This window comes from Acomys minous (genome assembly GCF_964271855.1).
Source record: "Acomys minous genome assembly, chromosome: 12".
NCBI classification, from domain to species: Eukaryota; Metazoa; Chordata; class Mammalia; order Rodentia; family Muridae; genus Acomys; species Acomys minous.
Window position 1 is genome coordinate 36878313 of NC_140493.1, and position 14366 is coordinate 36892678.

The 14366-nt window shown below is 42.2% G+C and overlaps 1 protein-coding gene across 3 annotated transcripts in view; it reads left to right on the forward strand.

Moving 5' to 3' along the window:
* The window catches only part of COL14A1 (collagen type XIV alpha 1 chain), a 197165-nt gene that overhangs the window by 67512 nt on the left and 115287 nt on the right, over positions 1–14366 (forward strand). For all 3 annotated transcript variants that reach the window (XM_084747900.1, XM_084747901.1, XM_084747902.1), the window contains exons 10-14: positions 3608–3759; positions 4799–4928; positions 6387–6532; positions 10583–10712; positions 12976–13115. In XM_084747900.1, the coding sequence (XP_084604026.1) occupies positions 3608–3759; positions 4799–4928; positions 6387–6532; positions 10583–10712; positions 12976–13115 (698 nt within the window). The remainder of the gene's footprint in view (positions 1–3607; positions 3760–4798; positions 4929–6386; positions 6533–10582; positions 10713–12975; positions 13116–14366) is intronic.

Genomic DNA, 14366 nt, shown 5'->3' on the forward strand with positions numbered 1-14366 from the left:
ATGTTGGTGAGTGACGTGCACAAAATTCTCTTACCCTCAGCAATTTTCCTTACCACAAAAGCGTGCTATTCCCTAGTTCTCCACATATGATAGAACCACACTAGAAATTTTATAATTCCTGTTTCAATCACCAGACATGGTTTCCCAGACTGTCTCCTCCAGCTCCGGCTGCATTTGATTTTGCTATGTAGCTGAGGATGACCTTGAACTTCTGACCCTCCTGCTCCCTCTTCCCTAGTGCTGGGGTTACAGGTGTGTGCCACCAGGCCCAGTTTCTGTGGTTCTGCAGATTAGACCCAGAGCTTCCTGCATGATAGACAAGTGCTCTGTCAATGGAACTGCACCCCCAGCTCATAGTAAACATCATTTAGAAAACCTGACGGAATAACTTTTATTATGTTTCCTTTATTTTATATTTTATGTCAGTTTTCATTTGTAATAATCCGGGATCCCTCTTTTAAATTAATTTTATTTCCAGTGAGAGAACGCCAGACCTTTCAGACCCTTTAAAAGAATAGTTTGTTGGTGCCAAAATATCTTCTTTTTTTCCTGAGACTACCTTTGTTTTCCCTACATTGCTGACACATGTCTTCTCTGGATGTTGTGTTTTTGCTAAATAATTTTATTTCTGAACATTCAAACAGAGTGTGTCTCTTCCTCTTGGTTTCCAAGGTTTATAAATTGTCTTCTTCTTCAGATAAGGAGCACTTCTCTCTCTCTTTTAAAGATCTGGTTTTCTTCATGTTTGCTGTTCAGGAGTTTGAGTGTGGTTGGCTTAGTGTGAATTCTTGTGAATCAATCTTGTACAGGGAAAATTTTGTTTCATTAAGTACTTTTTGAATCCTAACTTCTTTTTCATCACCTTTTAAGATTTTGATGTTACAGATTAAAGATATTTTGTTATATCCCCACATGTATTTGAGTTTCTCTTATTATCACCATGAGTTCTTTTGGAAAAGGTTCTGAGATGGATTAGGTAGCACAGACTGGCTTTGAACTAACTGTAGTCCAGTTTGGCCTTGAATTCATCTTGTAATTGGGACTCAAGGAAGAACCAAAAAGAAAGAAAAGAATATTTCTTTTGGTAAATTACATGATTTTATATAATATTTCTTAAATCCAGAAGAAAACACCTAAACTAATTAGTAATTTCAACTCATATATTGCCTGGATCTGCCTTCCTTGTGCTGAGCGTATAGGCGTGGACCAGCATACCCTGCTATGCCAAGCCTTGAGTCTGATTGTTTTCTCTTGCTCAGATCAGGCCATTTCCCTTCTAGCAAACCAGCTCGCTGATTCTTCCCTATGTCCACATCGCTGCTGTTGGGCATATTTCATTAATTTTACTAACGATTTTTTTTTTGGTTGTTTTGTTCTCTGGGAGTTTTATGTTGTCATTGGCTTCAACTGTGCTTTCCATTGTCCATTTGCACTAAAGCATTCCATGATGGGCTGCCCTTTCCAGGTTAAGTCTTTCTCCGATACCACCCTTCCAAGAGTGCAAAGTAATATTTCATTCTTGCTAGTTAGGATTAGAGGGCTGAGCTACTTAGTTTACCTGCTTTAGTTTCTTAGGAGAAAAGGGCCGCTCCCTGGCTTGCCACTAATATCCCCCCCTATCAGAGAAGCAGGGGTCCCCATTTCTGTCCCCCAGGTGGCTTCTACTGACAGATCTGTGGGAGTGGCTTCCGTAGAAAAGTTGTGGGAGGCCTGGTACACTACTGTGTCTCCCAAGGGAAGGAGAGGGGGTTATCATGACCAGCAGGCTGGGTTGGAAGTTGGGCAGGGCCCTCTCCAAGATCAACTCTGCTGTCAGAGAGAGGGATGGGGTAGGTAGGAAGGGTTTTCTTACTCTCCGTCCCACCCTGGCTTGGATGGAGGGGGGGAAGGGGTGGATGGTATGACACACTATGAAAACCAAAACAGGGTGGAATTTAGGGGCCTCATTTAATCTTGGTTGCCATAGGTTATGGTATCAGAGAGGAGGATCACAGCTGATTTTCTTAGTGTGTGTCTGGAGCTCCTGCCTGAAAGCTTTGCGTATTTGCATGCTAGGTTTCTCCCTGGTTTGGTTAGAGAGAACAGCCTTTGTTAGAACAGCTTTTGTCTGAACACATGGATGTTTCCATGTTGCCATATGATTTTACCTTCCAGTTAGGGACCTCTGAGCAACAAAGAGAAAGGAAAAAAATCACTTCTGTTGATGGTTCTTGGGTCCTGCAGTGTCTCTCGCCTCTGACTTCTGTGTCTTCACACGCTTGTCTTGTACGTGACATCCAGACTGTTTAGTTGTATTTAGAGGAGGGTAGAGAAAAACACACAAAGGCCATCTCCTTAGTAATAAACTCATCATTGTTGTCCAGTCCTTGCCCCTCACTGTATTATCAGTCTGTAGCTTGCACCTGATTCATAGGACCTGGGATGGACAGTATCAAGGCCTTATGTTAGGAGTTCGGTTTCATTTCTTGCCTCTGGTGTATCTAGGAGGGTTTCACTGTTATGCTTGGCTCATTTCCTTCTCTCTCCAATCATCCTATTTTCCAGATCTCTTGAGGCTGGGTGGGGTCCCCAAACTCTAGGACTGTGAACAAATTTGTCTGACCTTTAGAGTGAGGCTAGTTTAGCTTTGAGCTTTTCCCACATAGCCACTTCTACACACAGAGAGACAGTCAGTCAGTCAGACAGACAGACACAGACACACAGACACAGACAAACAGACACACACAGACACACACACACACACACATAGACACACACACACACACACACACACACACACACACACACCTGTACATCTATTTGATAAAAAGCATGTGATACTTAAAGTGTTTAAAGCAATCCAGAATAGTTTTCCATTGGCGTGGTTATTATACTTCTTTTGGGTTCCCTAAAAGTTTGAAGAATCAATCTATTTTCATTTTTATGTGGTGTTCCCTCCCTTTCTTCTGAGATTTTAAATGCCCCACATATTTATAGACCCATCTAACATGCATGTGGCATACACGTGTCTGGCACAGAGTGGGACTTCAGTAGATGTCAGTTTCTTTTTCCATTTTTGTGTTTAGATATCGGTCACTTGTTGACTGGGCAGCCTCAGTGTAGATGCCGTGTCGTCTGATGCAGAACATTGTTTGTTACAGGTCAGATACAGTCTCAGCTCTGAGAGCCACTACTTGGTAGACCTTGTCTTTTCCTCACCTTTATTGTGCCTTCCTTTTTTCATCTACAAAACATGGGCAGGAGTAGTAACTTTTGAGAATTAAATGACTTCCCTAAAAACTCAGAAGAGTATCTTTGGATTTACACACACTCACTTAATAGCCTATTTTGTTGTTTATTAACAGTCCTTGTCAGAGAGTTTCTGAGAATGAAGGACTGTGTTTTATTTCAGTTTGGATCCTAAGAATCTACCTCAGTGAATTTGCTTGTAATGTTTGAATGAATGAATGAATGAATGAATACAATAGTTAATAATGAAACCAACTTATGCATGGAGGAGACTGAGGGGCACCGTGGCGGCATTAGTTACTCCTGCTTAGTGCCTTTTCTTAGGTTCATTAGAATAGCCTGGGAAATCAGATTTATTTGGCGTATCTCTTTCATTTAGCCTCAGCCCTCGCCACCATTGGGCCACCCACAGAGCTGATAACTTCAGAAATCACCGCCAGGAGCTTTATGGTTAACTGGACTCACTCCCCAGGAAGAGTGGAAAAATACAGAGTTGTGTACTATCCCACCCGAGGAGGAAAACCAGAGGAGGTAACGTGACAGTCTTTCCACACTTCTCAACCCCTGAAGCCTTTATGGTGGGAAAGAAACAGAGAGTATGTGTAGGATGTTCTTCTGCTTAAATCGTGTAAGTGGTTTGAGGTAGATTTCTACATGTCTCTATTGTTGCTCTGTCTTTCCAAGTTGTGGCATCCACACCCTTCTCTCATCTCATCACAGTCATCCTGAGAACGGACCAAGTATGCACTTATAGCCTAGTGCACTTTTCTTCCCCAAATTAAAACGTTCTAAATCGACTAAGGTTTCTACCCATCCTTTTCTGTTTGGGAGTGGCCAGGAATTTCTGCCGTAGGGAAGACTGTGTGTTCCAAATGATGTGGTAATACGATGGGCTAGTCCTCTGGCATCTGGAATTTCCTCAGTGTTCATAGAGATCAGGGCACCGGAGAGGCATCACGAAGCAGAGGCAGCTGTGGCCAATGTTTTCCACCGTGGTCAGTGGTAGCTGGAAGAGAGCACCTAACGCCTTGCCTGGAGGCACTGGTTCACTGAGATACGACAGGATGGGCTCTCCATTTCCTCTGCTTGGCCTCAGAATGTTTCACAATGTCCTTGTCTACCAAGGCAGAATCTGTGGGTTTCTTCTTCCTTTCAAGTGTTATAGAAATCAATCGTGGAGCTTCACATCATCTTGTCCAAAGAGAAAAGTAAACCAAAATCCTTCCAGTGGCTCCTTTTCTCATGACTAACAAACCCTTTAAATCCTCCCCAAAGTTCCATGAGGGAAAATTATATCTACTCCTGTCATGTGGATGTGATTAGGACAATAATTATCCTAGGAATGACACAATTAGCATTATGTCTGAATTAAAAGTGACTTTGGGTGCATTCCATAAAAGTGCATCCATTTATGTACAAAGGAGAATTGATCACTACAGCAGAAATGAAGAGATACAGCACAAATCATAAAAGGTTGAATGAGATGTTCCTGCTGGAGATAGTTTTGCTTTTCAGCCTCAGCTCCGCATGGGAGATAGCTCACCTTCTTTTCAAACTGTTCTTTCAACAGGAGGTGGTGGATGGAAGTGCATCTTCCATAGTGTTGAAAAACTTAATGTCTTCAACTGAGTACCAGATAGCAGTGTTTGCGGTCTCGGCCCGAACCGCTAGTGAAGGCCTGCGGGGCACAGAAACCACACGTGTGTATTTAATCCCCCTCTACTTCCTAGACTATGTTTACGAGGCTTATTCCTAAACTGCACTGTTCAGAGCGGAGGCACACCCTGACTGAAGGTCACAGGAAGTGGCTGACATGTATGTGGGAGAGGATGGTGCTGCAGCTGTGTGTATGGAATGGATTTTTACAAATTGCTTCTGTGTTTTAGAGTGGGTAGTTGTGGTGGTGAAGGAGAAGACCCATTCATTCATCCATCCATCCATCCATCCATCCATCCATCCATCTATCCATCCATCCATCCATTCACCAAACATATTTTTAATGTCTACTGTGAACCAATAGCTGTGTCAAATTTCTTAGTCGGAATTGAGAACTTCATGACTTCTTTCCCCCTGGGGACACATTTCCCTCATTATTCATCTCATCATAATATCAAGGAGCTTCTGAATAGCAACAGTCCCTTCATGGGGCATGATCACAATTACATAAACGCACACTACGCGCACACACACATACATGCACACATACAAGCACATACCCAGAGAATCATAAGAGATAATCTTAAAATGATTATTATCCACTCATCGAAAGCCTGTGCTCTTATTACACATTGGGCGCTAGGCCAACGTGGCCTACATTGCTTGCACTTTGTAGGGTAATGACTATGTAAACAACGCTAAACACAATATTCCAAGACCATGGTGCTTTTCCTCTGGGCAGTGCTTGGCTTTTGACTGACAGTAATCTATAAGGCCAGCGTGGATGCCTCTGTGTTGTAGAAATATGTTTTCTCTTTTTTAAAACTTAGTTTTAGGTTAGCACACGCGAGAATGGTTTCCATGTGGTGTCTTCATCCATATGTATCCCATTTTGTCCTAAATCATCCACTTCCCTTGCGGACTCCCTCCATCCTGCCATTCGTAGCTGCTTCCCTCACACTCCCCCACAGAATTTCCCTTTGCAGAAACAGTGCAATGGCCATCCCTGCCTCGTGGAGGTTTTAGTTGTACAAGCTGAGTCGGCCAACTGGGAACATTTGAATATGTTAGAGCCATGAAGTGTTGCTAAGACTCCAAAAGAAACATGTGCAGCGAGACTCAGGTGTGAGGTCAGTGCCGGACCTGACGATGTGGTTAGAGAACTGGGTGTGAGCATATGAGAGGGTTCCAAAGAACAAAGTGATGTTTTTCACCAGTTTTTGTGTAAACTTGAAGCCTTGAACTGGAGGTTTATCCTAATTCCTTTCTCCTCACTCTTGAAGTATGGCTGGCATTTTGTTGTTGTTGTTGTTGTTGTTCATTTGTTTTCAGAAAGGATGTCACTCAGTAGCCCAGGCTATTCTTGAAATTGAATCTCCTGCCTTCCTCTGAGTACCGGGATTATAAGCCTGGCCCAGAAGGCCTGGCCTCTTCTTTCTTATTACTTCATTTTCTCTCAAGGGCAGTTGTAAATGAGTATTACAAAAAGCCTCTTCTTGCAGTGGCCTTACCCATGGCTTCCGACCTCGAGCTGTATGACGTGACCGAGAACAGCATGCGTGTCAAGTGGGATGCGGTGCCTGGCGCCACAGGATATCTCATCCTTTATGCTCCTCTCACAGAAGGTCTGGCTGGAGATGAAAAAGAGGTAACTCCCAGCTACCAATTATAGCCCCAAGACCTTTGCCTTTCAGGTCTTGTAAAGGCAATTGTAAAGTTCAGAAAATTCAAATCGTCAAAATGAAAACATAGGTGGTAACCCATCTATACATAGATAGCTATTACAAAAAAATGTCACGCATTGCTTTTCAGTGCTATGGATTACATTCAGGACCTCACACATGCTAGGCAAGTTCTACTATTGAGACACATCCTCAGCCCTAGTGATGACATCGCATTTACAGTCTGTTTTAGTGCATTTTGTTTTCTTTGATTTCCCTTCTACTCTTTTGTTTCTCCCTCCCTTCACTCTTTCCCGACTTCTTTATGGTTCTGGGAATCAAATCAAGGGCTTTGCACAGACTAGGCTGGCGCATGACCACTTAGCTCTACCCTCCCATCCCTTTAGTGTATTTAAAAAAATCATTTTATATTTTTAATTATTTAAATGTGTGTGTCGGGGGAGGGATATGTCCATGAGTACGCATGTCAGATCCCCTGGAGCTGGAGTTAGAGGTGGTTGTGAGCCACCCTATTTTGGTGCTGGGACTGAACACCTCTGGTGCTGGGTCCTCTGCAAGGACAGGATGTGTTCCTAACCACTGAGCCATTGCTCCAGGTTCCCTTCACTGCATCGTAATCTGCCAAGTGAAGACATTACTCTAGGCTGCCATCTTAATGTCATCTATTGCGAATATCTTTCCATTCCATTAAGGAATATTCTACACGGTAATTTTATGCATAGCATTTCATTATTGACTTGTACAAGTTGCATTTAATTAATATCATGCTGTTGGGCATAGGGGTAACTTATTGGATACAGAGTCTTTAATATTAACATTCTTACCTTATGTTTTGCACAGTTGCCCCACATTTTCCGTAGAGTTGATTTCAAAAAGCGGTTTTGTTATTTTCAACACTAGATGTTACCAGGTAGCTATAGAGGAAGTTTATATATTTTACCACATGTAGTTCATAAGTAACTATGTGGTTTGCACTACATTAACTTTGTCTTTATTATTTGAGTGGTAGATAAACATGCCTTTTTGATAAGAATTTGTGTGTGTGTGTGTGTGTGTGTGTGTGTGTGTGTGTGTATGAGTGCATGTGTGAGTCTGTGTGTATGTATGTGTATGTGTGTGTATGTATATGTATGTGTATGTGTGTGTGTGTGTGCGTGTGTAGGGGTGAAGAGTTTGACTTCAACCTTCACTTTTCTTTGTTGAGGTTGTCATTCATTGAAGCCGGAGCTCACAAACTAGCCTAGCCTGGCTGGATAGTGAGCCCAGGGATGCTTTTGTCTTGGCTTCCCCAGAGCTGGGGTTACATGTCCCATTCCATTCAGTTCTCATGTGGGTGCTGGCATCTGAACTCACGTCCTCTTGCTTACATGGCAGCCACTTCACTGTCTGAGTCACTTCCCTACTCGCAATGGGACTTCTGTTTGCATCCATTCCACTTTATGAATATTCGATTGTCATTGATTTATTGTAGACTTCAATTTACAGGGAGCAACTGCTGTTAATGTAGTCATTCAAGGGAAGAGAGAATACTCTTTCTATACCACTCAGAGGTGACTTGCTTCTGGATTTGGATAAGCGAGGCAGTTTGGAAGTAGATTCTTTGATTGTCAAAGGCCTGCCTCAGATAACTGAGGTCCTTAGAAGCCGAAGTGTGGTGACTCTGAGTTGCAAGGACACAGCTCTGGTGGCATGTGTTCTCTTACATTTGGACTGTTTCTCTTCACTTGCACTTAAATCTGGTCTGAGTTTTACTTTGGCAGAAGAAAGAGTTAAATTTGGTGGTGAAAAGATGCTAAGACTCAAGAAAAAGTAAGAGTGAAAGGATACTAGCTCCCAACTGACAGATCAACAAAACCTTTTGAAAATGTGATAACATCAAGTGTAGTGAGCATGTGAGAACATGACAACACTCAACTGTTGAGGCACACCATTGTTACTGGTCATTCTTGATAATAAAGCTGCTCTGGGTAATATTTTGGCATGTTGAATATGCATTCTATTTTAAAGATGTGTGGTGAGAGGGTAGTGTCCTGCAAGTGTCCTCTCTCTCTCTCTCTCTCTCTCCTCTCTCTCTCTCTCTCTCTCTCACACACACACACACACACACACACACACACACACACGCACACACACACACACACACACACACACACACACACACACACACACAGAGAGAGAGAGAGAGAGAGAGAGAGAGAGAGAGAGAGAGAGAGAGAGAGAGAGAATAGTCTTGTTTATTGAGGCAGAATCTCTGATAGCCCAGACTGGCCTCCAGTGGCCTATATAGCTGTGGATGACCTTGAACTTCTGATCTTCCTGCCTCTACCTCTTAAGTGTGTGTCACCAAACTCATCTTGCAAGAATTTTCAATGAAATTTTACTTGCTATAATAGACAACAACCATGTCAACAACCACCATGGTCATCCATAGAGGTGGCATATTTGTATCAAAGAGTACCACAAAGGAATGACCAATGACAGTGGCGTCCCCATGTAGCAGCATGATAAATCTTGAAACATATTGATAGAGGGAAAAAAAACCCAAATTATATTAATTTGAGCTTGTTTATGTATATTGTTAGATGCTATAAAACTAAGCATGGATAGAAATGGTATCTTAGCTACATTTCTATTGTGATAAAACACCATGAACAGAAGCAACTTGTGGAGGTAAGGGTTTATGTGTGGGCTTATGCACTCAGGCTTCTACATGACAGCGTATCATCACAGCAAATCAGGGCTGGATCTCAAGGCAGGAACCAGGAAGCGGGATCTGAGGTAGAGGCCATGGAGGAATCTGGCTTCGTGGCTTGATCTCCTTGGCTTGCTCACTCTGCTTTCTTTTGAAACCTAGGGCCACCTGCCCAAGAGCAGCATAGACCACACTGGAATAGGCCCTCTCACATCAATCACTAATTAAGAAAATGCCCCATAGATTTGCTTACAAGCCAGTCTGGTGAAGGGCATTTTCTCAGTTGAGATTCTCTCTTCCCTGATATGACTAGGGTAGTGTCAAGTTGACATAACCCAGCAGGGATGGACACATACAAACACACAAGCAAATTGAAATCACGCATCAGGATTAGGACTGAGGTGGCAGGCGGGGCTAAGAGTACAGAGGAACTTCTCGCTTATTGGAACACATTATACCTTTTAAGAAAATAGAATCTTAACTGTGTAGGACAAATTTTAATAGTTACTAAATCTGAGCAAGAGCTACATCAGGTATTTTGTTGCTTATGTAGCTCTGCTGTGTATGTTCAAATAGTTCAGCATTTAGAAACTTAACTTGGATTGTGTGACTGGAGACTGTGGAGATTTTTTTCTTTCTCCTAAAATATGAAACTGTCTGTCACATATTTGATGTCCAGTTGCTGTACAAGAGTTTAACAAACTCCAAAGGACAAAAAAGTTATCCTAGAATCAAGAGACAAATTGACAAGCTGGGTGTCCTGTGGGGCCTGTGTCTTCTGAGTTCCTGAAGGGACTTGTGACTTTTCCAGATGGCTTCCTTGTTAAATGGGGTAACAAAACTGGCCCAGTGCAATTGAGCTTGAAGTCGAACTGGGCATCCGGCCAGAGGGCTGGTTAGAATTAGCAAGCGGTGACAAATGCCCATTTGGCCTTGCCTCCAGCATGCTGTTCTGGGGTGCAGATCTAGAGAATATGTCTAATTCATTTTCACCCCCACCTTCCTGGGGACTAGACAGCATTGTTGTTCTGGCTACAATTGCCATTTGTCCAGCTGTAAAGCATTATTCTAACACAGCATGTGTGTGTGTCGGCGGGGGAGGGGGAAGGTTGACACTCAGTTTTATGTGGTTCTCTGTTATCACCTTCTAATCACCTTCTAATGTAAAACAATGTGAGCTATACAGAATTCCAACCGAAGCTTGTTTGATGTAGGTGCAGTGAAAGAACCCACAGTCTCCTTTTCATGAGAAGTGTCACTCTTACCAGTGGGAGTAACACACACATACATTGGTAAATGATCTAATTATGTGTGTTCTTTTCAGGTGAAAATCGGAGAGACCCACACAGACATTGAACTGAGTGCGCTATTCCCCAATACAGAATATACAGTCACTGTGTATGCCATGTTTGGAGAAGAGGCCAGCGATCCTGCTACAGGACAGGAGACAACCTGTGAGTGAGGCAGCGATCCACATAGAACACTGCCACGAAAGCCCATATAAATAAATATGTGAGATTCTGGATCCAAAATACCAGTTTTGATGGAAACCTCTCAAGGGGCTGTTGTGATGTAGGAAAATATATATTTTACTTAGGGAAAGAAATGTATTTCTTTTATCTTAACATGTCATGAGAAGTTTGGATGCTAGCTCTGGACTTTGGCATCCTTCCTGTAAATCCCACCCCCCCCCTCTGTAAATCCAGATGTGCCATGTACTAGGTGAGGATAGAAAGGGAGCTCTTGCTGCACAAGGTTTCGAGCCAAAGCAGCCGAGCCAGGAAGCCCAGCTCAGGTTAAGCTGGGTGCCAGGGGCAGTGCTATCAGTAAGACATCGCATTTTATGTGCCACGTGGCTGATACACGAATAAATCCATGCAAGAAGGTGGAGTTACTCTATCTTCTTCATACTCATAGAAAATAGTATCTTTCTAAAAATGTCTGATGTCCTTCTTACATGAGTCCCTTATCGTGTTTGGCTTTTAATCAAAATTTAAGAGGGCCGATTTTTACTTTTCCTGTGTAGTTCCTTGTGTATACTAGAAAAGTGGTGTCCCATTGAGAAATATACTGGCTACATGGCTAAGTTTGACCAAATTATTCACAATGGCTTAGGAATATATACATTTATGTTTTGAAAATATGATAATAGATTAAGTATGATGGCGTACTAACAAGGTTTGCCACAGGCCATTATAAACATGGTTCTGCTCATGAGCTTTCGAATCTTACGGAAGTGCAGGAAGCACCAGTCCGATTCCTGGGAAGAGATATGCAGCACACTCTCAACAGTGCTTTGTCTTTATGATTCGACTTGGGGCAAAAACGTAATAGAAGTTTAATGAAAAAGACATTCCCCCGCATTTATTCTTTGTTACTTCAAGGCGTTCTGTCTTATTCTTCAGAACAGTAATTAAAACATCAAATCTGGAAGAAGAAGAAAAGAAAGCAAACTGCATCAGAAATTATCTCTACACCATTGAGGTGTCTTAGGAAGCTATCTATAAAAAAAAAAACAACCCAGTGTCTGCCACAAAGGATGCTCATTTATCTAGGTGTTGAGACTGTATTTAGCTCTCCCCTGTGAAGGAGAAAAGGAGAGAGGGAAGGAGAACCCATTCAAAACGTCCCCAAATGATATTTCTATGTCTTAAGGAAAATAGACTTTTTCCTGCCATGTCACCATAATGTAATTGGATTCTGGAATAATGTAAAGCTAGCATGAACAATGCTTGATTATATCACTTTACTTCCGGCACTTTGCTCATAGCTCCTTGCATATTAAAATGGTCACGGACTCCTGAGAGCTCTGTAATGTCTGAAATCAGTATTCATGGAGGTAATGAAAACCTTGACCGTTGGAGCTGAAAGTGTTATCCGTGGTAGCTGAGAAAAGTGCCATAATTTGTCTCCAAAGCTTTTACTCTGTTGATTCAAACAGGGCAGTAGCTGAGATCCTGGTGTGTGTGTGTGTGTGTGCACGCATGTGCATATGCACGTGAATGTGCACATATGCATGCACGTGCACTTGTGCCTGTGTGTGTGTGTAAGTTTCATACTGGTTACTGCTACTCTCTCTGTAACCATTGTCTGAGTTGCACTCCCAGTGCTCTTCTGTCGCTTCTAACTGAGACTTTGGTTAAGCTTTTTGCCACCCGTACGCTAGAGATAAAGCTGCTTCTCTTGTTATTACCGTTTAGTGAGAAAACAACGTGGTTCTTGTTATACTCCCAGGGGCCACCACTTAATCAGTGACACTGCTAAGATTGGTGAAAGCTCGTGAAAGGCTCAGAAGGCAGAGCTGTGTGCAAACAGAAGACAGCACCTTTCTCCTTTCTTTCTCCTAATACATGGAGACACACGTGATAGCTGAGTGGACCAGCACAGACTTGGTTTTAGGTGTCTGGCTTTTGATCCACTGGCTTCTTATTTTTATCATGTTCGATGTAAAAAGGCACAGGGCAGTTACCCAAATCCTGCGTCTTTCTAAGCATGTATAGTTATTCATTGTCGATAAGGAAAAGAGTCTCTTTGGTAATTATGCAATTTTATTGATTTTTTTATGAGACAATCCATGGAGTATTTTGGGATTATATTATTAAAGTGCTTTTGCCCCATAAGAAGTACTTTGAAAGCCAAAAGTGTTATTTCTTATGTTTTCACTTATTTTAAATGATTCCAGTTATTTAAACTTTTAATTATTCTCTATTCCCTTAGTACCCTTAACCCCACCAAGAAACTTGAGAATCTCCAATGTTGGCTCTAACAGTGCCCGGTTAACTTGGGATCCCACATCAAGAAAGATCAGTGGTTACAGAATTGTCTACACCAGTGCAGATGGGACAGAAATTAATGAGGTAAGTTGTGGGCCATGATATTTCTTAGGTTGTTGTGTAGTCATTAATCATGGCCTCCCAATCAGTGCCTAGAGGCCTGGGACTATGCTGGAGCCCTTTGCCCTAGTGCAAGCCTCACAAGCTGACCAGTCATGAGAGCCAGCTGGCTCTACCCAGTTCAGACTCTGAGAGACACACTTTCCCTGTTTTCTTCTTTCTGTCTCTTTCTTTCAGATGCTGGCCAGGATGTAAGTATGATTTTCTTCTGATTTTTCAGGCCCTCTTACTCTTTCTCTAAAGCCCCCACGTCCTGCTGTGTGGCTGCCTGCTATCGCCTTGTTGATCTCCATGTTGGTAGCTCTGATGACCTGGCTTTTAAAAAAAAATTCTATTCTCTCTTTCCAAGCAGCTGCTGAGATGTTTAGCGTCTCTGCCTTGAGGTTCTTTCTTTCAAGCAAATGAAATTGTCCTTGAGTGTCGGCAAACCAACAATGCTAATGACATAATATGTAATTATTATATGTAACACTCATTTCCTTTCATGGCTTGTGGGGTTCAGGAAGTGGGAAGTGGATATACTTTGTCCTGACATGTGAACGGGCTGGATTGGCATGACGTCAGTGACTTTTCACATGTCTAGTGCATGCATGGTCTAGGGAAGTCGATGCAGTTGATAGCTAGAGCTGGCATCTACATCTCTGAGTTTATTCCTTATGTGAGGCCTCCAATGAGTGTTGGCTTTGCAGTCATGTAAGAGGGACCTGTGGATGGGAGATGCCCACTGGCATGGCTGTATCTGGAGACACAATATGCCAGGCGAACGGCAATCGGGAAGCATATGTCTTCATGGACCTAACAAACTGACCCAAAGTTTGGTTTTTCTCTCTGTTCTTGAGTAAATGGGCATTTCAAAGATTCTAGGTAGATGAATTTAAAACTAAATTCCGATTTAGAAAAGAATTGAGCTTTTGTAGAAAGATACTCAGAAATAATGGAACTTGCTAAAACTCAAGAAAATATAGTGTCTTATGTGTGGTGACTAACACTTTTAGGAATTCCTTGTTTAGAAATATGTTTTAGCAAGATAGCAAAGTTATTTTTGTTTTATTCTTCCTTATCTTGGTCCAGAAAGCTAAGAAAAAGAGGGAACTGTGTTGGATTACATCATTTCTATTTTCTGACCAAATAAATTAAGTATTTTCATATGTTGGGACACATTTTTTCCTACAATTAAACTCAAGTAATATATTTCAATGTGTACTCTCATCAGAG